Genomic DNA, 25,399 nt, shown 5'->3' with positions numbered 1-25,399 from the left:
GTCTTGTATCATAGGAAGATTGCTAATATTCCTGATATTCATGGTTTTGTTCAGGCTTTGGTTCGTATTAAACCTGTAATCAAGCCAGTTTCTCCTCTATGGAATCGTAACCTGGTGTTAAGGGTTTTGCAGTCTCCTCCTTTTGAACCTATGCATAAGGTAGATTTTAAGCTGCTGCTTTCTTAGGTTTTATTCATTTTGGCCATCTATTCTGCTAAAAGAGTTTCAGTTATCTGCTCTTTCTTGTGATTCTCCTTATCTTGTGTTTCATCAGGATAAAGCTGTTTTTGATTTCTTGCCTCAGGTTTTTTCACGTCAGACAACATTAGCAGAGAAATTGTTGTCCCTTCTTTATGTCCTGATCCTAAGAATGCTTCAGCGAGATTGTTTTTATAATCTGGATGTTATTAGGGTATTGAAATATTACATTGATGCTACTAAGAACTTTTAGACAAACTTCTAGTTTTGTTCTTTCACTTTTCTGGTTCTAGAAAAGGACAGAAAGTTTCCGTTGTTACTTTGGCTTGTTGGTTAAAACTTTGGATTCACAGAGCTTATGTGGAGGCAGGTCAGCCTCCACCCCAACGGATTACTGCTCATTCTACTAGGTCAGTTACCACTTCTTGGGCTTTCAAGAATGAGGTTTCAGTTGATCAGATTTGCAAAGCAGCTACTTGGTATTTTTTTCCATACTTTCCATACAAAATTCTACCATTTAGATGTTTTTGCTTCTTCTGAGGCTGTCTTTAACCCTTTTGTGACTGGGTTATAAAGTCTACATCGGAACAACTATCCGATGTAGACCAATTGAAATCATGCGATCGTGCAATTTCAATTATGGGATCGGGTCTGGGGGGGCGTCCCTATGATGCTAGGAACTCCCTCCAGACCACAATCAAATCCTACAAGCGCAGTAGGCTTCAGGACAGCCGTTGGCTATGACGACGTATTCCGTTATAACGGCTTTAAAGCCCAGCGCCGTTGTGACGGAATATAACGGCGGGAAAAGGTTAATAGGAAGGTCCTTCAGGCAGTTGTTTCAGTTGGGATTTTTTTCTTGCCTGATTTTTTTGTTTTTGTTTTGTTGTGGGTTTAATTTCTCAGAGAAAAGAGGTTGTTTTTTAAATCCCTTTTATGTTATTACTCGTGGACTCAACGGCTTGCGGATTAGTTCCCAGGAGTAATGGATCACCTGTATAAAAAGAAAACATAATTTGTGCTTACCTGATGAATTAATTTCTATCATGGCAGTGAGAGTCCACGAGACCCCAACCTTTTTTTTTGGGTTTAATTTTTTCTTTAGCACATCTTTTTTACCTGCTCCTTTTATGGTTCTTATTCCTTTTTCTTACCTCACTTGCTTGGCTATACGTTAGACCGAGGTATGTGTGAGGTGGGTGTGGTTTTATAGGACTCTTGGGGTTTGGGAATCTTTGCCGCCTCCTAGTGGTAAGGAAGAGTAATTCCCAGTAGTAATGGATCGTGGACTCTCACCACCATTAAAGAAATGAATCTGATACTGAAGTGATAGCGCTGTAAAATGTCATTTGAATTACTATTTCAACATATGGTCACATTGCCAACTAATTTAACTATGATTTTGAAGTCACACAAATAGGGACTGAGAACAAAAAATATTCAGTTGTAATTTTGGGGCTAACTAATACTTTTATGACCTTTCTACAGAGACTTAGGAGTGGTACCACTGGGGTGTGTGCATTGTTAGAGGGAGACCAGCTGCACGTAGCCTGGTTGGGAGACTCGCAGGCCCTTCTTGTACAACAGGGAATCCATGTGTCTTTGATGGACCCTCACAAGCCTGAAAGAGAGGTAACCATTTTACACATTTTACCATTTGATGTTAATTGGGTCATGTATTTTCAGGTATCAAAAATTAACATTATTTATTGAATCTGTTATTTTATATAATCTTACACAATGTTCTCCCCAGGACATTTTTAATGGATACACCACCCTGCTGATTTTACTGACCACCAGCTAACATTTCTGCCAATATTAAGCTAAAATTAACGAATATAAAAATTGTCAATGTTTATTGCACACATTATCATTAAATAAATTAATATGTGCTTTGGAGAGTTGTTGGTAGTTTGGATGTTATATTTGAAATTATTATACTGCCCACACCTGTCTACTTTATAATGCCACTGTTACAGTGACTAATTATTTTTACTGCAAGGGTAATTTTCTGGTAGCAATATGTCGCTTATTAATTTTATATATATATATATATATATATATATATATATATATATATATATATATATATATAGTATACTTTGAGTGTAATGTTTTATTTTTTATTTATTTTTAATTACCAATAGTGCTTTCATTGTTTTTAGTTACTCCTTATATTTATAATAACAAGCCAGAAATGTTTTATCCATTCCTAATGATCTTATAAGATGGAAGACTGTTAGCCTAGGATACCGAAGAGATGCAGTATTTTATTCTCAACCAGGATGCTGGTTTTAAAGACCTATATCCCTAGTTGCTTCATTGCAAATCCCAAGATCTAAATGCTATGGTGCTGATCTCTGACCACACGGAAAAGCTGTTTGGAAAGTGTTAGCTTCTTAAAGTGATGGTAAACCATACTATTATTATATTATTTATATTATTATAAAAACCGCCATGACTGGTTGCATTTTTTGAGGCTGCAGCAGTGACCAAAATATTCTGCCAAATATCTTTTGGATTCTACAGCATCCTCATCTGAAATTTCTCATGTCAACTTAAGAATTATTTTCTATTGAGATTGTTGAAATGTTGTTAGCAGTTCTGACCAGAAAAGCTTGTGGCTTAAAGGTCTTAGATGAGGATTTCTTTCATGTAAGTGGCAAGAGTCCATGAGCTAGTGACGTATGGGATATACATTCCTACCTGGAGTGGGCAAAGTTTCCCAAACCTCAAAATGCCTATAAATACACCTCCCTCACTCATATTTCAGTTTTACAAACTTTTCCTTCGTTGGAAGATGGTGAAGCAAGTTGTGCTTGATTTCTTCTGTGAAAGGCGCTTCTAAGCATTTTGAAGCCCAGTTCCTCTCAAAGTACAGTGTTTGTCTGAGGGATGTGAGGGAGTATTTGCCTAATGATGCCATGATTTCACCTATGGGAAATCTATTCTAAGGCTCTGTAAATTCGGTTGTGGGGATTCATCTGCCACCTCCCTTTACAGATCGACATTATACTCCTCTACCATTACCTCTGCTGATTTGTTTCAGTACTGGTTTGGCTGTCTGCTATATGTGGATGGGTGTCTTCAGGTAAGTATATATCTTTTTTTTAATACACTCTCAGCTATGTTTGGCACTTTATATTTTTAAAGTTTTAAATATATATTGCATATATTTGCTAAGAGTCAGGTCTGTTTATTTCCCTTTGCAGTCTAACAGTTTCAGCATGGAATATTATGTTTGGGAAAAATGTAGTAAATTTTTTTCTTACCTGAGGTTCCAGGTCCTGTTTTTTCAAAATGCTTCTATTTATTGCGTAATTCTTGGCGCAAATTTTTTTGGTGCGAAGGTTGCGTTTGTTGTGACGCGATTCACGTCATTTCTTGCGTCTTTGTTGACACAAATTTTGTTGCCGCAAAGTCGCGCCGGTTATGACGCAAATCGTGTCATTTCCTGTTAACCTTGGTGCCAAAAGTTTTTTTTTTTCTCAGCATTTGCGTCATCTTTGTTAGCGTCATTTTTAGTGCCAAAAATTTGGTTGTATTAAGTCTCTCCCTCTTTTGCTCTCTGCTTTAATTTTTGTTACAGAGGGCTATGATATTTGCTTTTGCTTTTCATATAAGCATTTTTTCCTATTCCTGAAACTATTTTGTGGAAATTGGATATTTTGTTAAAATGTTATTTTTTCTTTATTACATTTTCTCCAACATAGGTGTGTCCGGTCCACGGCGTCATCCTTACTTGTGGGAATATTCTCTTCCCCAACAGGAAATGGCAAAGAGCCCAGCAAAGCTGGTCACATGATCCCTCCTAGGCTCCGCCTACCCCAGTCATTCTCTTTGCCGTTGTACAGGCAACATCTCCACGGAGATGGCTTAGAGTTTTTTAGTGTTTAACTGTAGTTTTTATTATTCAATCAAGAGTTTGTTATTTTGAAATAGTGCTGGTATGTACTATTTACTCAGAAACAGAAAAGAGATGAAGATTTCTGTTTGTATGAGGAAAATGATTTTAGCAACCGTCACTAAAATCCATGGCTGTTCCACACAGGACTGTTGAGAGCAATTAACTTCAGTTGGGGGAACAGTGAGCAGTCTCTTGCTGCTTGAGGTATGACACATTCTAACAAGACGATGTAATGCTGGAAGCTGTCATTTTCCCTATGGTATCCGGTAAGCCATGTTTATTAAGATCGTAAATAAGGGCTTCACAAGGGCTTATTAAGACTGTAGACTTTTTCTGGGCTAAATCGATTCATTATTAACACATATTTAGCCTTGAGGAATCATTTATTCTGGGTATTTTGATATAATAATATCGGCAGGCACTGTTTTAGACACCTTATTCTTTAGGGGCTTTCCCAAATCATAGGCAGAGCCTCATTTTCGCGCCGGTGTTGCGCACTTGTTTTTGAGAGGCATGACATGCAGTCGCATGTGAGAGGAGCTCTGATACTTAGAAAAGACTTTCTGAAGGCGTCATTTGGTATCGTATTCCCCTTTGGGCTTGGTTGGGTCTCAGCAAAGCAGATACCAGGGACTGTAAAGGGGTTAAAGTTAAAAACGGCTCCGGTTCCGTTATTTTAAGGGTTAAAGCTTCCAAATTTGGTGTGCAATACTTTTAAGGCTTTAAGACACTGTGGTGAAAATTTGGTGAATTTTGAACAATTCCTTCATGTTTTTTCGCAATTGCAGTAATAAAGTGTGTTCAGTTTAAAATTTAAAGTGACAGTAACGGTTTTATTTTAAAACGTTTTTTGTACTTTGTTATCAAGTTTATGCCTGTTTAACATGTCTGAACTACCAGATAGACTGTGTTCTGAATGTGGGGAAGCCAGAATTCCCATTCATTTAAATAAATGTGATTTATGTGACAATGACAATGATGCCCAAGATGATTCCTCAAGTGAGGGGAGTAAGCATGGTACTGCATCATTCCCTCCTTCGTCTACACGAGTCTTGCCCACTCAGGAGGCCCCTAGTACATCTAGCGCGCCAATACTCCTTACTATGCAACAATTAACGGCTGTAATGGATAATTCTGTCAAAAACATTTTAGCCAAAATGAACACTTATCAGCGTAAGCGCGACTGCTCTGTTTTAGATACTGAAGAGCATGACGACGCTGATAATAATGGTTCTGAAGGGCCCCTAAACCAGTCTGATGGGGCCAGGGAGGTTTTGTCTGAGGGAGAAATTACTGATTCAGGGAACATTTCTCAACAAGCTGAACCTGATGTGATTTCGTTTAAATTTAAGTTGGAACATCTCCGCATTCTGCTTAAGGAGGTATTATCCACTCTGGATGATTGTGACAAGTTGGTCATCCCAGAGAAACTATGTAAAATGGACAAGTTCCTAGAGGTCCCGGGGCTCCCAGAAGCTTTTCCTATACCCAAGCGGGTGGCGGACATTGTTAATAAAGAATGGGAAAGGCCCGGTATTCCTTTCGTCCCTCCCCCCATATTTAAAAAATTGTTTCCTATGGTCGACCCCAGAAAGGACTTATGGCAGACAGTCCCCAAGGTCGAGGGAGCGGTTTCCACTTTAAACAAACGCACCACTATACCCATAGAGGATAGTTGTGCTTTCAAAGATCCTATGGATAAAAAATTAGAAGGTTTACTTAAAAAGATGTTTGTTCAGCAGGGTTACCTTCTACAACCCATTTCATGCATTGTCCCTGTAGCTACAGCCGCATGTTTCTGGTTCGATGAGCTGATAAAGGCGGTCGATAGTGATTCTCCTCCTTATGAGGAGATTATGGACAGAATCAATGCTCTCAAATTGGCTAATTCTTTCACCCTAGACGCCACTTTGCAATTGGCTAGGTTAGCGGCTAAGAATTCTGGGTTTGCTATTGTGGCGCGCAGAGCGCTTTGGTTGAAATCTTGGTCAGCTGATGCGTCTTCCAAGAACAAGCTACTTAACATTCCTTTCAAGGGGAAAACGCTGTTTGGCCCTGACTTGAAAGAGATTATCTCTGATATCACTGGGGGTAAGGGCCATGCCCTGCCTCAGGATCGGCCTTTCAAGGCCAAAAATAAACCTAATTTTCGTCCCTTTCGTAGAAACGGACCAGCCCAAAGTGCTACGTCCTCTAAGCAAGAGGGTAATACTTCTCAAGCCAAGCCAGCTTGGAGTCCAATGCAAGGCTGGAACAAGGGAAAGCAGGCCAAGAAACCTGCCACTGCTACCAAGACAACATGAAATGTTGGCCCCCGATCCGGGACCGGATCTGGTGGGGGGCAGACTCTCTCTCTTCGCTCGGGCTTGGGCAAGAGATGTTCTGGATCCTTGGGCGCTAGAAATAGTCTCCCAAGGTTATCTTCTGGAATTCAAGGGGCTTCCCCCAAGGGGGAGGTTCCACAGGTCTCAGTTGTCTTCAGACCACATAAAAAGACAGGCATTCTTACATTGTGTAGAAGACCTGTTAAAAATGGGAGTGATTCATCCTGTTCCATTAAGAGAACAAGGGATGGGGTTCTACTCCAATCTGTTCATAGTTCCCAAAAAAGAGGGAACGTTCAGACCAATCTTGGATCTCAAGATCTTAAACAAGTTTCTCAAGGTTCCATCGTTCAAGATGGAAACCATTCGAACTATTCTTCCTTCCATCCAGGAAGGTCAATTCATGACCACAGTGGATTTAAAGGATGCGTATCTACATATTCCTATCCACAAGGAACATCATCGGTTCCTAAGGTTCGCATTCCTGGACAAGCATTACCAGTTCGTGGCGCTTCCTTTCGGATTAGCCACTGCTCCAAGGATTTTCACAAAGGTACTAGGGTCCCTTCTAGCTGTGCTAAGACCAAGGAGCATTGCTGTAGTACCTTACTTGGACGACATTCTGATTCAAGCGTCGTCCCTTCCTCAAGCAAAGGCTCACACGGACATTGTCCTGGCCTTTCTCAGATCTCACGGATGGAAAGTGAACGTGGAAAAGAGTTCTCTATCTCCGTCAACAAGGGTTCCCTTCTTGGGAACAATAATAGACTCCTTAGAAATGAGGATTTTTCTGACAGAGGCCAGAAAAACAAAACTTCTAGACTCTTGTCGGATACTTCATTCCGTTCCTCTTCCTTCCATAGCGCAGTGCATGGAAGTGATCGGTTTGATGGTAGCGGCAATGGACATAGTTCCTTTTGCGCGCATTCATCTAAGACCATTACAACTGTGCATGCTCAGTCAGTGGAATGGGGACTATACAGACTTGTCTCCGAAGATACAAGTAAATCAGAGGACCAGAGACTCACTCCGTTGGTGGCTGTCCCTGGACAACCTGTCACAAGGGATGACATTCCGCAGACCGGAGTGGGTCATCGTCACGACCGACGCCAGTCTGATGGGCTGGGGTGCGGTCTGGGGATCCCTGAAAGCTCAGGGTCTTTGGTCTCGGGAAGAATCTCTTCTACCGATAAATATTCTGGAACTGAGAGCGATATTCAATGCTCTCAAGGCTTGGCCTCAGCTAGCGAGGGCCAAGTTCATACGGTTTCAATCAGACAACATGACAACTGTTGCGTACATCAACCATCAGGGGGGAACAAGGAGTTCCCTAGCGATGGAAGAAGTGACCAAAATCATTCTATGGGCGGAGTCTCACTCCTGCCACCTGTCTGCTATCCACATCCCAGGAGTGGAAAATTGGGAAGCGGATTTTCTGAGTCGTCAGACATTGCATCCGGGGGAGTGGGAACTCCATCCGGAAATCTTTGCCCAAGTCACTCAGCTGTGGGGCATTCCAGACATGGATCTGATGGCCTCTCGTCAGAACTTCAAAGTTCCTTGCTACGGGTCCAGATCCAGGGATCCCAAGGCGGCTCTAGTGGATGCACTAGTAGCACCTTGGACCTTCAAACTAGCTTATGTGTTCCCGCCGTTTCCTCTCATCCCCAGGCTGGTAGCCAGGATCAATCAGGAGAGGGCGTCGGTGATCTTGATAGCTCCTGCGTGGCCACGCAGGACTTGGTATGCAGATCTGGTGAATATGTCATCGGCTCCACCTTGGAAGCTACCTTTGAGACGAGACCTTCTTGTTCAGGGTCCGTTCGAACATCCGAATCTGGTTTCACTCCAGCTGACTGCTTGGAGATTGAACGCTTGATCTTATCGAAGCGAGGGTTCTCAGATTCTGTTATCGATACTCTTGTTCAGGCCAGAAAGCCTGTAACTAGAAAGATTTACCACAAAATTTGGAAAAAATATATCTGTTGGTGTGAATCTAAAGGATTCCCTTGGGACAAGGTTAAGATTCCTAAGATTCTATCCTTCCTTCAAGAAGGATTGGAAAAAGGATTATCTGCTAGTTCCCTGAAGGGACAGATTTCTGCCTTGTCTGTGTTACTTCACAAAAAGCTGGCAGCTGTGCCAGATGTTCAAGCCTTTGTTCAGGCTCTGGTTAGAATTAAGCCTGTTTACGAACCTTTGACTCCTCCTTGGAGTCTCAACTTAGTTCTTTCAGTTCTTCAGGGGGTTCCGTTTGAACCCTTACATTCCGTTGATATTAAGTTATTATCTTGGAAAGTTTTGTTTTTAGTTGCAATTTCTTCTGCTAGAAGAGTTTCAGAATTATCTGCTCTGCAGTGTTCTCCTCCTTATCTGGTGTTCCATGCAGATAAGGTGGTTTTACGTACTAAACCTGGTTTTCTTCCAAAAGTTGTTTCTAACAAAAACATTAACCAGGAGATTATCGTACCTTCTCTGTGTCCGAAACCAGTTTCAAAGAAGGAACGTTTGTTGCACAATTTGGATGTTGTTCGCGCTCTAAAATTCTATTTAGATGCTACAAAGGATTTTAGACAAACATCTTCCTTGTTTGTTGTTTATTCCGGTAAAAGGAGAGGTCAAAAAGCAACTTCTACCTCTCTCTCTTTTTGGATTAAAAGCATCATCAGATTGGCTTACGAGACTGCCGGACGGCAGCCTCCCGAAAGAATCACGGCTCATTCCACTAGGGCTGTGGCTTCCACATGGGCCTTCAAGAACGAGGCTTCTGTTGATCAGATATGTAGGGCAGCGACTTGGTCTTCACTGCACACTTTTACCAAATTTTACAAGTTTGATACTTTTGCTTCTTCTGAGGCTATTTTTGGGAGAAAGGTTTTGCAAGCCGTGGTGCCTTCCATTTAGGTGACCTGATTTGCTCCCTCCCTTCATCCGTGTCCTAAAGCTTTGGTATTGGTTCCCACAAGTAAGGATGACGCCGTGGACCGGACACACCTATGTTGGAGAAAACAGAATTTATGTTTACCTGATAAATTACTTTCTCCAACGGTGTGTCCGGTCCACGGCCCGCCCTGGTTTTTTTAATCAGGTCTGATAATTTATTTTCTTTAACTACAGTCACCACGGTACCATATGGTTTCTCCTATGCAAATATTCCTCCTTAACGTCGGTCGAATGACTGGGGTAGGCGGAGCCTAGGAGGGATCATGTGACCAGCTTTGCTGGGCTCTTTGCCATTTCCTGTTGGGGAAGAGAATATTCCCACAAGTAAGGATGACGCCGTGGACCGGACACACCGTTGGAGAAAGTAATTTATCAGGTAAACATAAATTCTGTTTTTCATGATGTCTCAAACTGATCCTTCCTCTGAAACTATGCTGCCTGTACACAAGTTCTACTCAAATATGTGGCACTTGTTTTGTTTTATTATTCATACTGATAATGTTTCTATAGTACATATGCATCTACTGTTTTACCTTCACAGTCTAATGTACATAATATTACTGTTAATATAAAGGATTATATTGCAAAAGATATAGAGAAGGCTATGACTGCTTTTCCGCCTTCAAATTAACGTAAACGATCTCTCCTAACTTTTCATAAACCTTTGAAGTTTGTATTGATGTACAGCATACTGTAGTATTTCTGCTGATTTGGTTTTCTCTGACTCAGAGGATCCTATTTCAGAAACTGATTTTGATAAATCAAACTTTCAATTGAATGTATTCATTCTTGATTAACGAAGTATTGTTTACTTTGAGTATTGAGGAATCTAGTCCTCTTGATAACAAGAATAGCAAATGTTTGAATTCTGTTTTTCTCTTGTTAAGTGTATCCAGTCCACGGATCATCCATTGCTTGTGGGATATATTCCCTTCCCAACAGGAAGTTGCAAGAGGATCACCCACAGCAGAGCTGCTATATAGCTCCTCCCCTCACATGTCATATCCAGTCATTCTCTTGCAACCCTCAACATAGATGGAGGTCGTGAGAGGAGTGTGGTGTTTTATACTTAATTAATTCTTCAATCAAAAGTTTGTTATTTTTAAATGGCACCGGAGTGTGCTGTTTTTTCTCAGGCAGTATTTGGAAGAAGAATCTGCCTGCGCTTTCTATGATCTTAGCAGAAGTAACTAAGATCCACTGGCTGTTCTCGCACATTCTGAGGAGTGGGGTAACTTCAGAAAGGGAATGGCGTGCGGGGTCTCCTGCAACTAAGGTATGTGCAGTAAAATATTTTTCTAAGGAATGGAATTGACTAAGAAAATACTGCTGATACCGAAGTAATGTAAGTAAAGCCTTAAATGCAGTAAGAGTGACTGTTATCAGGCTTATTAATGTATGTGCAGTAAAATAATTTTCTAAGGAATGGAATTTGACTAAGAAAATGCTGCTAATACTGAACTAATGTAGTAAAGCCTTAAATGCAGTAGAAGCGACTGGTATCAGGCTTATCAATAAGAGATACATACTCTTTAAAAAAGGATGTTTAAAATGTTTGCTGGCATGTTTAATCGTTTTTTTGAGGTACATTGGTGATAAAACTTATTGGGGCATAATTTTTTCCACATGGCTTACTTATTTTCTGCATAGAAACAGTTAACTGAGGCTTCCCACTGTTGTAATAAGAGTGGGAGGGGCCTATTTTAGTGCTTTTTTGCTCAGTAAAAATTCAGACTCAGTCTTCCTGCTTCTTCCTGCATGATCCAGGACGTCTCTAGAGAGCTCAAGGGACTTCAAAAGTCATTTTGAGGGAGGTAATCAGTCACAGCAGACCTGTGACAGTGTGTTTGACTGTGTTAAAAACGTTTTTTTCTCTATTGATTATCCGTTTTGGGTATTAAGGGGTTAATCATCCATTTGCAAGTGGGTGCAATGCTCTGCTAGCTTAATACATTTACTGTGAAAATTTGGTTGCTATAACTGATTTGGTTCATTGTTATTTCAACTTGTGACAGATTTTGTGCTTCTTAAAGGCGCAGTAGCGTTTTTTATATTGCTTGTAAACTTATTTTAAAGTGTTTTCCAAGCTTGCTAGTCTCATTGCTAGTCTGTTTAAACATGTCTGACACAGATGAATCTGTTTGTTCATTATGTTTGAAGGCCAGTGTGGAGCCCCATAGAAATATGTGTACTAAATGTATTGATTTCACTTTAAATAATAAAGGTCAGTCTTTATCTGTAAAAGAATTATCACCAGACAACGAGGGGGAAGTTATGCCGACTAACTCTCCTCACGTGTCAGTACCTTCGCCTCCCGCTCAGGAGGCGCGTGCTAATATGGCGCCAAGTACATCAGAGACGCCCATAGCAATCACTTTACAGGACATGGCTACAATCATGAATAATACTCTGACAGAAGTATTATCTAGGTTGCCAGAATTAAGAGGCAAGCGCGATAGCTCTGGAATTAGGACAGAGCACGCTGGTGCTGTGAGAGTCATGTCCGATACTGCGTCACAGTTTGCAGAACATGAGGACGGAGAGCTTCATTCTGTGGGTGACGAATCTGATCCAGGGAAACCGGATTCAGAGATCTCTAATTTTAAATTTTAGCTTGAGAACCTCCGTGTATTGCTAGGTGAGGTTTTAGCTGCTCTAAATGACTGTAACACAGTTGCAATTCCAGAGAAATTGTGTAGGCTGGATAGATACTATGCGGTGCCGGTGTGTACTGACGTTTTTCCTATACCTAAAAGGCTTACAGAAATTATTAGCAAGGAGTGGGATAGACCCGGTGTGCCCTTTTCCCCACCTCCTATATTTAGGAAAATGTTTCCAATAGACGCCACTACTCGGGACTTATGGCAGACGGTCCCTAAGGTGGAGGGAGCAGTTTCTACTTTAGCTAAGCGTACCACTATCCCGGTGGAGGATAGTTGTGCTTTTTCGGATCCAATGGATAAAAAATTAGAAGGTTACCTTAAGAAAATGTTTGTTCAACAAGGTTTTATCTTGCAGCCTCTTGCATGCATTGCGCCTGTCACTGCTGCTGCGGCATTCTGGTTTGAGTCTCTGGAAGAGGCCATTCACACAGCTCCATTGGATGAAATTATGGACAAGCTTAAAGCACTTAAGCTAGCTAATGCATTTGTTTCTGATGCCATTGTACATTTAACTAAACTAACGGCTAAGAACTCCGGATTCGCCATCCAGGCGCGGAGAGCGCTATGGCTTAAATCCTGGTCAGCTGACGTGACTTCTAAATCTAAATTACTTAATATTCCTTTCAAGGGGCAGACCTTATTTGGGCCCGGCTTGAAAGAAATTATTGCTGACATTACTGGAGGTAAGGGTCATACCCTTCCTCAGGACAGGGCCAAATCAAAGGCCAAACAGTCTAATTTTCGTGCCTTTTGAAATTTCAAGGCAGGAGCAGCATCAACTTCCTCCGCTCCAAAACAGGAAGGAACTGTTGCTCGTTACAGACAGGCCTGGAAAACTACCCAGTCCTGGAACAAGGGCACGCAGGCCAGAAAACCTACTACTGCCCCTAAGACAGCATGAAGGAACGGCCCCCTATCCGGAAACGGATCTAGTGGGGGGCAGATTTTCTCTCTTCGCCCAGGCGTGGGCAAGAGATGTCCAGGATCCCGGGGCGTTGGAGATCATATCTCAGGGATATCTTCTGGACTTCAAGGCTTCTCCTCCTCGAGGGAGATTCCATCTATCAAGGTTATCAGAAAACCAGTTAAAGAAAGAGGCATTCCTACGCTGTGTACAAGACCTCCTAGTAATGGGGGTGATCCACCCTGTTCCGCGGACGGAACAAGGGCAGGGATTTTACTCAAATCTGTTTGTGGTTCCCAAGAAAGAGGGAACTGTTACGGTTACCCTTAGTCTCGCTGAGAGATGGACCGCTTAGTAGCCTGGATCCCTATTGCTAAAGAGGGGAGAAGCTGCTTTCCATAGTATTCTATATGAGTCTCGCAAATATAGAATAATCTCCCTTAGCTGTAGTACAGCTAGGATACCCTTCTGCCCACAAAAACGAGTCAACGCTGCGATTGAGGGTCAAACAAGAACTCAGGACTGGGATGCCCAGCCTGCTTTTTATTAAGGTTACATGCACACAGGGCACTCCCAGGGGGAGAGGGGGGGGGAAGCACAAAATCCCCCATCACACATTTAGATAGAGAGCACTGTCCTTTGACAGGCCACAATAGGATTACAGTACTTAAGATAACAAGTTTACAAGTTCATCTTATTAATTAGCAGTCTGGCTCCAGAGGTGATTAGACAATGGGATTGGTTATCCCTAAACTTAGAGCTGAGGCCAGCAAAAATGTGTATTTAGGCAATAGTTTCTAAAAGCTGAAAAAAAAGAGTTAACTCTTTATGAAATGATACTTGTTACGGTTTTCTTGGAGCCCTTCTTAGGCGCTGGCTTGCTGGTTCAGGCATTGCTGCTGGGAAATAAGCTCTTCACAACAAAATAACTAATGCTTCTGTAACAGTGCTCCCTTTCTGTGGAACACTCTGGCAGACACGGTCTGACCCCTTTTCGGGGCAGGCTAAGGCTGTCCAGACCGCTGGTTATGCGGGGCTGAGGTCTGTTTGTCTGGACAACCCGTCGGCGTTGCCATTCTGTTTCCCAGGTCTGTAAGTAATGGTGAAATTGAAGGGTTGCAACGATAAGCTCCAACGTAATAGCCTGCCGTTATCTCCAGAGACCCGGTTCAGCCACACCAACGGGTTATGGTCGGTGACCAGAGTGAACTCCTGACCATATAAATAGGGAGTCAATTTCTTTAATGCCCACACCAAAGCCAAACACTCCTTTTCGACCGCTGCATAGCTGACTTCGCGGGGCAGGAGCTTCCGGCTGATGTAGGCAACTGGATGCTCCCCTCCATCTTCGCCTACTTGGCTGAGGACAGCTCCCAGCCCGAACATGGAAGCGTCTGTATGGACGATAAAACGTTTGTTAAGGGCTGGGGCCGCCAAGACAGGAGCGTTAATTAGAGCATTTTTGAGAGCCTGGAAAGCCGTTTCACAGTGGGGAGACCACAGGACCTGTCGAGGTAAGTTCTTCTTGGTCAAGTCAGTCAGGGGTTTGGCAAGTGTGCTGTAGTCTGGTACGAACCGTCTATAGTACCCTGCCGTGCCCAGGAAGGCTAGGACCTGAGTCTTAGTGATGGGGGTGGGCCAATTGGCGACAGCTTCTATTTTGGCCGGCTCTGGTCGCTGCTTTCCACACCCCACCCGGTGACCCAGGTACTGTACCTCGGCCATCCCAAAGTGGCATTTTTCTGGCTTCAGAGTCAGGCCAGCAGCCCGGATCTGATCCAGAACCATTCCCACATGAGCTAAGTGGTCCTCCCAGGACTCACTGTGGATCGCTATGTCGTCCAGGTAGGCGCAAGCAAAACTCTGGAAGCCATCCAGGAGCCTATCCACCAAGCGCTGGAATGTAGCTGGGGCATTCTTCATCCCAAACGGCATTACCCTAAACTGATATAAGCCGAATGGGGTGACGAATGCCGACTTGGGGATAGCCTCCGGGGCCAGGGGAATCTGCCAGTAACCTTTGCAGAGGTCAATAGTGGTCAGGTAATTTCCCCTGGCTATACGATCGAGTAGCTCGTCTACCCTGGGCATAGGGTAAGCGTCCGTCACGGTATTTTCATTGAGCCTCCGATAGTCTACACAGAACCGGGTGGTCCCATCTTTCTTGGGCACCAAGACAACTGGGGAGGCCCATGGACTATCGGAGGGCTCAATTACCCTGAGCTGGAGCATCTCATCGATCTCCTTCTTCATTCCTGTCCTAACTGCTTCGGGGATTCGGTACGGAGCCTGGCGCAAGGGAGCTTGTCCCGGAGTATCTACCTGGTGGGTGGTTAAAGTAGTGTACCCTGGCTTCGGGGAGAAGGTGAGGTGTTTGGACTGGAGGAGTTGGTTGAGCTGCTCCCTTTCAGTGGGGCTAAGTCGGTCCCCTATCTGAACCTGCGCCACTATACCTGTGGGGAGACTCTTTTCTAATAGGTCTGGAATGGGTAAACTGTCGGGGTCTTCCTGAGGGGAACAACATACGGCCGTCACGTTCTCTGGTCGCTCAAAATATTCCTTGAGCATGTTTACATGGAATGTCTTTCTAAGATTGTTGTCATGGCAGCTAGCTATCACATAAGTGGTGTCTCCCCTTTTCTCTACGATCTGGTAGGGACCCTGCCAGGACGCCTGCAATTTGTCTGTCTTCACCGGCTTAAGTACTAACACCTTTTGTCCTATGGTGAAGATTCTCTTTCGGGCCCCCCGATCGTACCATACTTTCTGTCTTCTCTGGGCCAACTGGAGATTAGCCCGCACGGATTTGGCTAATTGCTCCATTCGGTCCCTGAGTTCCAGCACGTATGGCACAATGGGGACACCGTCAGCCTCCATCTCTCCCTCCCAGTGCTCCCGGATCAGGTTTAGGGGTCCCCGTACCTTTCTTCCATAGAGCAACTCGAAGGGAGAGAACCCTGTCGTTTCCTGGGGCACCTCCCGATAAGCAAATAGGAGGTGCGGCAGGAAGCGTTCCCAGTCTCGGTATTCCTGAGTGAACGTCTTGAGCATTTGCTTGAGGGTCCCATTGAACCTCTCACACAGCCCGTTCGTCTGGGGGTGGTATGGGGAGCTCAGGAGGGACTTAATTTTGCAAACCTGCCAGAGTTGTTGGGTTAATTCAGCCGTAAATTGGGTGCCTCGGTCGGATAGGATTTCTTTTGGAAATCCTACCCGGGAGAACACCTGTACTAGTGCATTCGCTACCGTATCCGCTTGTATGTTGGATAGGGCGACAGCCTCTGGGTACCTGGTAGCGTAGTCCACTACGGTAAGAATGTAGCGCTTACCGGAGGGACTAGGGGTAGCCAGTGGTCCCACTAGGTCAATAGCAACCCGGCTGAAGGGTTCCTCTACAATGGGCATATTTACTAGCTGGGCTTTAGGGTGATCGCCTCGCCTTCCTACTCGTTGACACACATCGCAGGTGTTACAGTAAGTTCTAACGTCAGCGTGCACCCCTGGCCAAAAGAACGTGTGAGTAATGCGGTGTAGGGTACGGGTAACGGCTAGGTGGCCTGCTAAGGGGATGTCGTGGCCTATTTTGAGGATTTCTTGACGGTATTTGTGGGGCACTACCAGCTGTCGCCTACGCTGTCCCCTTTTCTCTGTCCAGCGGTATAGTTTCCCTTTTTCCCATAAGAATGTTTCGTTATCTGCCCCGCCCCCTCCGGTCTCTGCTCGTTCCCGGTACTTTTGTAAGGTAGGGTCAGTCTTAGACTCTGCCTCGAAAGCATCTGGGGTGTCCCAGGGTATGGGGCCTAACCTGTCAGGCAAGGTCGGGGTAGGTCTTACCTGTGTCTCCCGCACTGGTGAGAGCTCTCGCTCTATCCGGGCTTGGGCCCGTGTAGTCACTGGGTCCGCCTCGTTGTTGCATACTGGAGCATAGGCAGAAGTCATGGGGCCCAAATCGTTGCCCAGTAGTACTTCGGCAGGTAAATTATCCATTAGGCCCACGTTCACAGCCCCCTTTCCCGCTCCCCAATCAAGATGCACTTTAGCTGTTGGAATTTTGTACACATCCCCCCCCGCCACTCTAACGGCCACAGTCTGTCCGGATCGCTTGTGCTCTGGCACCAAATGACTCTGTACCAGCGTGATAGTAGCCCCTGTGTCTCGCAATCCCTCGGTAGATCGCCCCTCGAGCCATACCCTCTGCCGATGGTGCTGGCGGTTATCTGAGGCAGCATATACAGGGTCTGCCTCGTGAAGCGGCCCCACATATCCCTCCATAGGGACCTCTTGGTTAACACAGAGGGCCCGGGCCGGACGATAGGACCCAGAGGGGTAATTGTAATTCCTGGGTGTCTGGTGCGTATTAAAGGGGCAGCTAGCCATGAAATGCCCTGGTTGCTTGCATCGGTGGCAAGTCGGTCTGTGACGCTCAGAGCTGTTATTGGGTGGTCCTGAGTGTCGGACGGGCCCTGTGGGCACCGGGGCTCGGAATTCAGCACGAGGGGGTGCACGGTAAACCTCTCTGGGTTCGACCCGTGCTGGAGCTCGGTAGTTCATGGGTTCGTGAAGACGGGAGTCATAATGTTCATCGGCCAATTTGGCTGCTTCTTCTAAGGTAGAAGGCCGCCTGTCTCGCAGCCATTCCTTCCCTTGCTGTTCCATGCCATTATAAAAATGTTCTAAGAGAAACAATTGTAAAATTTCCTCCCCAGTCACCGCTTTACTTCCGCTCAGCCAGTGATTTGCCGCTCTCCGCATTCGGTGCGCCCATTCCATATGGGTATCGTTAGGCTTCTTTTCCGTGCCCCGAAACTGTCGGCGATACGTGTCCGGAGTTACAGCGTACCGTCGCAACAGTGTCTCCTTAACTAGCTCATACTGTGTCACTTCCTTAGCACCCAGAGTACGAAAGGCTTCCAGGGCTCGCCCGGATAGTTTCCCAGACAATATCGTGGGCCACTCTCTGTTGGGAATCTGGTGCAGGGCACATTGCCTTTCGAAGTCCGCCAAATATTCATCAATCCCTGTCTCGCTCTCTAGAAAGGGTCGAAATGCCGTATAGGGTATCTTGGGCCTCCCAGCATTTTCGACAGGGATGATTACCTGCGGGGCTACAGCATTGCGGTGTGCGTTCGCTAGGTTGAGTTCGTGGGCTCGAGTCTCTCGTATATCCTCGTCCGCCTCCGCCATCAACTGCTGTACCAATTCCATGGAGGGGTTCGGCCCGTATAATGAGAGCCTTTCCCGAACAATCCTGGTTTTTTCATCACTAATCGTGGTCGGTGTTTCCGCCATTGTGAAGCTCTGATCCAGTTCGTTCAATTCTGCGATCAGCTCTCTCCTCGGCCGGTTGCTGGCGTACCCCCCTCTGCTTTCAAGTAAATCCTTTAGGGTTGTACGCTTCAATTTTTCGTAAGCGCTCTCCATCCGTTCTGTACCTCTCCTAGGAAATCCAGGAAAATCCCGCCGCTGCCGCCAAATGTTACGGTTACCCTTAGTCTCGCTGAGAGATGGACCGCTTAGTAGCCTGGATCCCTATTGCTAAAGAGGGGAGAAGCTGCTTTCCATAGTATTCTATATGAGTCTCGCAAATATAGAATAATCTCCCTTAGCTGTAGTACAGCTAGGATACCCTTCTGCCCACAAAAACGAGTCAACGCTGCGATTGAGGGTCAAACAAGAACTCAGGACTGGGATGCCCAGCCTGCTTTTTATTAAGGTTACATGCACACAGGGCACTCCCAGGGGGAGAGGGGGGGGGAAGCACAAAATCCCCCATCACACATTTAGATAGAGAGCACTGTCCTTTGACAGGCCACAATAGGATTACAGTACTTAAGATAACAAGTTTACAAGTTCATCTTATTAATTAGCAGTCTGGCTCCAGAGGTGATTAGACAATGGGATTGGTTATCCCTAAACTTAGAGCTGAGGCCAGCAAAAATGTGTATTTAGGCAATAGTTTCTAAAAGCTGAAAAAAAAGAGTTAACTCTTTATGAAATGATACTTGTTACGGTTTTCTTGGAGCCCTTCTTAGGCGCTGGCTTGCTGGTTCAGGCATTGCTGCTGGGAAATAAGCTCTTCACAACAAAATAACTAATGCTTCTGTAACAGGAACCTTCAGACCAATCTTGGACCTAAAGATCTTAAACAAATTCCTCAGAGTTCCATCATTCAAAATGGAAACTATTCGAACCATCCTACCCATGGTCCAAGAGGGTCAGTACATGACCACTGTGGACTTAAAGGATGCCTACCTTCACATACCGATTCACAAAGATCATTATCGGTACCTAAGATTTGCCTTTCTAGACAGGCATTACCAGTTTGTGGCTCTTCCCTTCGGGTTAGCTACGGCCCCGAGAATCTTTACAAAGGTTCTGGGCTCACTTCTGGCGGTTCTAAGACCGCGAGGCATAGCGGTGGCTCCGTATCTAGACGACATCCTGATACAGGCGTCAAGCTTTCAAATTGCCAAGTCTCATACAGAGATAGTTCTGGCATTTCTGAGGTCGCATGGGTGGAAAGTGAACGTGGAAAAGAGTTCTCTATCACCACTCACAAGAGTCTCCTTCCTAGGGACTCTTATAGATTCTGTAGAGATGAAAATTTACCTGACGGAGTCCAGGTTATCAAAACTTCTAAATGCTTGCCGTGTCCTTCATTCCATTCCACGCCCGTCAGTGGCTCAGTGCATGGAAGTAATCGGCTTAATGGTAGTGGCAATGGACATAGTGCCATTTGCACGCCTGCATCTCAGACCGCTGCAATTATGCATGCTAAGTCAGTGGAATGGGGATTACTCAGATTTGTCCCCTCTACTAAATCTGGATCGAGAGACCAGAGATTCTCTTCTCTGGTGGCTTTCTCGGGTCCATCTGTCCAAGGGTATGACCTTTTGCAGGCCAGATTGGACGATTGTAACAACAGATGCCAGCCTTCTAGGTTGGGGCGCAGTCTGGAACTCCCTGAAGGCTCAGGGATCGTGGACTCAGGAGGAGAAACTCCTCCCAATAAATATTCTGGAGTTAAGAGCAATATTCAATGCTCTTCTAGCTTGGCCTCAGTTAGCAACACTGAGGTTCATCAGATTTCAGTCGGACAACATCACGACTGTGGCTTACATCAACCATCAAGGGGGAACCAGGAGTTCCCTAGCGATGTTAGAAGTCTCAAAGATAATTTGCTGGGCAGCGTCTCACTCTTGCCACCTGTCAGCGATCCACATCCCAGGCTTGGAGAACTGGGAGGCGGACTTTCTAAGTCGCCAGACTTTTCATCCGGGGGAGTGGGAACTTCATCCGGAGGTGTTCGCTCAACTGATTCATCGTTGGGGCGAACCAGAACTGGATCTCATGGCGTCTCGCCAGAACGCCAAGCTTCCTCTTTATGGATCCAGGTCCAGAGACCCGGGAGCGGCGCTGATAGATGCCCTAGCAGCCCCTTGGGTTTTCAACATGGCTTATGTGTTTCCACCGTTTCCGTTGCTGCCTCGACTGATTGCGAAGATCAAACAGGAGAGAGCATCAGTGATTCTGATAGCGCCTGCGTGGCCACGCAGAACCTGGTATGCAGACCTAGTGGACATGTCGTCCTGTCCACCATGGTCTCTGCCCCTGAGGCAGGACCTTCTAATACAAGGTCCTTTCAACCATCCAAATCTAATTTCTCTGAAGCTGACTGCATGGAGATTGAACGCTTGATCCTATCAAAGCGTGGCTTCTCAGAGTCAGTTATTGATACCTTAATACAGGCACGGAAGCCTGTTACCAGAAAAATCTACCATAAGATATGGCGTAAATACTTATATTGGTGCGAATCCAAGAGTTACTCATGGAGTAAGGTTAGGATTCCTAGGATATTGTCCTTTCTACAAGAGGGTTTGGAAAAGGGCTTATCTGCTAGTTCGTTAAAGGGACAGATTTCTGCTCTGTCTATCCTTTTGCACAAGCGTCTGGCAGAAGTTCCAGACGTTCAGGATTTTTGTCAGGCTTTGGCCAGGATTAAGCCTGTGTTTAAAACTGTTGCTCCTCCGTGGAGCTTAAACTTGGTTCTTAAAGTTCTTCAAGGTGTTCCGTTTGAACCCCTTCATTCCATTGATATTAAGCTTTTATCTTGGAAAGTTCTGTTTTTAATGGCTATTTCCTCGGCTCGAAGAGTCTCTGAGTTATCTGCCTTACATTGTGATTCTCCTTATCTGATTTTCCATTCAGACAAGGTAGTTCTGCGTACTAAACCTGGGTTTTTACCTAAGGTAGTTTCTAACAGGAATATCAATCAAGAGATTGTTGTCCCATCATTGTGCCCTAATCCTTCTTCAAAGAAGGAACGTCTTTTGCATAATCTGGACGTAGTCCGTGCCCTGAAGTTCTATTTACAGGCAACTAAAGATTTTCGTCAAACTTCTTCCCTGTTTGTCGTTTACTCTGGACAGAGGAGAGGTCAAAAAGCTTCGGCAACCTCTCTCTCCTTTTGGCTTCGTAGCATAATACGCTTAGCCTATGAGACTGCTGGACAGCAGCCCCCTGAAAGAATTACAGCTCATTCTACTGGAGCTGTGGCTTCCTCCTGGGCCTTTAAGAATGAGGCCTCTGTTGAACAGATTTGCAAGGCTGCGACTTGGTCTTCGCTTCACACCTTTTCAAAATTTTACAAATTTGACACTTTTGCTTCTTCGGAGGCTGTTTTTGGGAGAAAGGTTCTACAGGCAGTGGTTCCTTCCGTTTAAGTTCCTGCCTTGTCCCTCCCATCATCCGTGTACTTTAGCTTTGGTATTGGTATCCCACAAGTAAAGGATGATCCGTGGACTGGATACACTTAACAAGAGAAAACATAATTTATGCTTACCTGATAAATTTATTTCTCTTGCAGTGTATCCAGTCCACGGCCCGCCCTGTCTTTTCAAGGCAGATCTAAATTTTAATTAAAACTCCAGTCACCACTGCACCCTAGGGTTTCTCCTTTCTTGTTTTGTTTCGGTCGAATGACTGGATATGACATGTGAGGGGAGGAGCTATATAGCAGCTCTGCTGTGGGTGATCCTCTTGCAACTTCCTGTTGGGAAGGGAATATATCCCACAAGTAATTGATGATCCGTGGACTGGATACACTACAAGAGAAATAAATTTATCAGGTAAGCATAAATTATGTTTTTTTAAGCTTCTAAGGTTAACTCTTGACGTTTTTCTTATTCCAGATGCTATCTATCATATGTTTAGTAAGGAATATAAACTTAGTGCTTCTTTTTACACTTTTTCTAGGTTTTAAAAGCGATTTCCTTTACCTATGGCTAATTTTGTGTTTTTAGGTTAAAGTCCCTTAAGGTGGGGCTATTTCTTCTCTTGCCGAACATACTTCTATCCTTTGGAAGATATTTCTTTTTTTAACGATCCTTTAGATAGCAAGTTTGTTTCCTATCTTAAGAGAAGCATATTTACATATTGGCCATATTTTTTAACCTGCCATTTCTATGGCTAATGTTGCTGTTTCAACTTTTTGGTTGGACAGTTTAGTTATCAGATCTTGGCTTGTCTAAGCATTGTTCTTTTACTTCAACATGCTAATCATTTCATTTATGATGCAATATTTTATGTCATTTTATCTGATAATAAATCTTTGTTTTTAGCCATATTTACTAGAAAAGTTTTATGGTTTAAATCTCTGATATGGTGTTTAAATTTAGATTACTATCTTATTATTTTAGGATAGTTATTTTTAAAGGTTTTATATTGGATTTTGTTATCTCCTCTATTACTGGGGGAAACGGAGTCTTTTCTGCCCCAAGTTAAGAAATCTAAGGGTAATTTTTAAACTCCCAATTGTTTATGCATTCCCCTAAGGCCTCTGGCTCTGATTTTAGATTTTTTTTTTTTTTTTTTTAATTTGAATAATTCCAAAATAAAAATTTCATTTATTTCAACACATTTGGACAGTTTCTGTTTAAATCAGTGGATTCAGAATATTGTTTTCTCAGGGGTATAGAATAGGTTACAGAATAAAAACCTACCATGGGAAGATTCCTTTCCATGTTATAACAAACCCTGTGAAAGCTCAGGTTTTTCTGAAATGTGTTCAGATTTAGAGTTTTCAGGGGTGATGGTTCCAGTTGCTCTGCAGGAATGGAGTTTGGGTTTCTATTCAAATCTATTAATTGTCCTAAAGGAAAAATTTGTTCAGACTTATTATGGATCTAATTTTTTTTTATATCATTTTGTAAGAGTTCCAACTTTCAAGATGGTGATTGTAGGGACTATTCTGCCTTTCTGTTTAGCAAGGTTACTTCATGTCCAAAATAGACTTACAGGACGGTTATTTTCAATTCATTCAGACCACTATAGTTTTCTGAGATTCACTTTTCTAGATAAGCATTACCAATTTGTCGCTTGTCCTTTTGGGCTAGCGGATGTTTAGAGATTCTTGTCAAAGATTCTTGGTGCCTTTCTATCTGTATTCAGAGAGCAGGGTATTGCGGTGTTTCCTTTTTTTGGATGATATTTGGTACTAGCTTTAATCTTTTCATTCAGCAGAATCTCACTTGATACAACTAGTGTGGTTTCTTCAAGACATGGTTGGAGGTTCAAGTGTTTCTTGTTTCCTTAGAGAAGAATCACCTTTTTAGGTTTCCAGATAAATTTTAGTATCTATGGTTCTTTCTCTGATAGACTAGAGAAGAATGAAGTTAATTTTAGTTTGTCTAAACCTTCAGTCTCTATTTTTTCCTTCAGTGGTTATGTGCATGGAAGTTTTTGGTCTCATGACTGCAGCATCAGGTACAATCCCCTTTGCTCATTTTCCTTTGGGGCCTCTATAGCTTTGCATGTTGCACCATAGGTGCAGGGATTATTTTCAGTTATCACAACTGGTATACTTAAATTCCAACACTTTTTCTCTCTCTGATTTAGTGATTGGACTATCACCTTATTTTTTCGGGGTTCCTCATTTGTTCGTCTTACCTGGAATGTATTCTCAACAGATGCAAGTTTTTCAGGTGGGGGAGCTGTCTGAGAGTCTCTGACAGCACGTGGGGTTTGGAAACCTCAGGAGGGGAGGTTACCAATTAATATTTTAGAACTTCATGCTATTTTCAGGGCTCTTCAGGCGTGGCCTCTATTGAAGAGACAACTTTTACATTTGTTTTTTAAACGGACAATATCACAACAGTGGCATTTGTCAATCATCAAGGAGGGATTCGCAGTCCTTCAGTTATGGAGGAAGTGTCTCGGATACTTTCTTGGACAGAATCTAACTCTTGTCTAAATTTCTGCGATTTATATCTCAGGTATAGACAGTTGGGAAGAGGATTATCACAGCTGTCAAATTTTATATCTGGGGGAGTGCTCTCCATCCAGATGTTTTTTTTCATCTTGTTCAGATGTGGTCTTCCAGAAATAGATCTGATGGTCTCTCATCTAAACAAGAAGCTTTTCAGATACCTTTTCAGGTCCTAGGATACTCAGGCGGAAATGGTGGGTGCTCTAGCAGTTTCTTAGTTTTCATCAACCTGCTTACTTTTTTCCGCCTCAGGTTTTTTTTTTTTTTTTTTCAAGGGTGATCTTCAAGATCATAATGGAACGATCTTCTGTGTTTCTGATAGCACCAGCTTGGTTTCTCAGGTTTTGGTATGCGGACCTTGTCAGGATGTCCAGTTGCCAGCCTTGGTTACTTCCTTTAAGGCCAGGCCTGTTTCAGGGGCTGTTTTTTCCATCAGGATCTCAAATCTCAAAATTTTTAAGGCATGGAAATTGAACGCTTAAGTGTTTAGTCATAGAGGTTTCTCTGACTCAGTTGTTAGCACTATGATACAGGCTCGTAAGTCTTTTTTCTAGGAGAATTTATTTTCGAGTTTGGAAAACCTATATTTCTTGATGTTTTACTTATAATTATTCTTGGCATTCTGCTAGAATTCCTAGGATTTTGCAGTTTCTTCAGGATGGTTTGGATAAACGTTTTGTCTGCAAATTCTTTGAAAGGACACATTTCTGCTCTTTCTGTCTTATTTCATAGAAAGATTGCTAAACTTCCTGATATTCACTGTTTTGTTCAGGCTTTGATTCATATTAAACCTTTTTTAAATCTATTTCTCCTCCTTGGAGTCTCAATTTTGGTTTTAAAGATTTTACAGGCTCCTCCTTTTGAGTCTATGCATTTTCCGGACATTAAAGGGCCAGTAAACCTAGCAAATAATGTTATATAATTCTGCACATAGTGCAGAATTATATAATATTAGCTTAGCACCAGATTTCTAAAGTGAAGGGTTAAAAAGATATCTTGCAAAGAAAACAGAATGCAGCTCCTGGCTCTACTGAGCGGGTCTGTTTTCTTCTCCAAAGCGCATCGCGGGCACGCTGTCTAGTCACAGCGCACCCAATCGTGCTATTAAACTCAATGTAGCTCGCTCTGGTCTGGTAGCGGGAGCGAGCTACATTGAGTTTAATAACGCGATCAGGCCGGCTGTGACTAGACAGC

At 43.7% G+C, this 25,399-nt stretch overlaps 1 protein-coding gene across 1 annotated transcript in view; it reads left to right on the top strand.

Moving 5' to 3' along the window:
- The window catches only part of PPM1F (protein phosphatase, Mg2+/Mn2+ dependent 1F), a 214,571-nt gene that overhangs the window by 126,676 nt on the left and 62,496 nt on the right, over positions 1–25,399 (top strand). Inside the window, exon 5 of the mRNA XM_053701941.1 lies at positions 1,687–1,830. Coding sequence (XP_053557916.1) covers positions 1,687–1,830 — 144 coding nt within the window. The remainder of the gene's footprint in view (positions 1–1,686; positions 1,831–25,399) is intronic.

The sequence above is a fragment of the Bombina bombina genome, chromosome 2 (genome assembly GCF_027579735.1).
Source record: "Bombina bombina isolate aBomBom1 chromosome 2, aBomBom1.pri, whole genome shotgun sequence".
Classification (NCBI taxonomy): Eukaryota; Metazoa; Chordata; class Amphibia; order Anura; family Bombinatoridae; genus Bombina; species Bombina bombina.
Note: the sequence above shows the minus strand (reverse complement) of the source record. Positions and strands in the feature narration are given on the sequence as shown.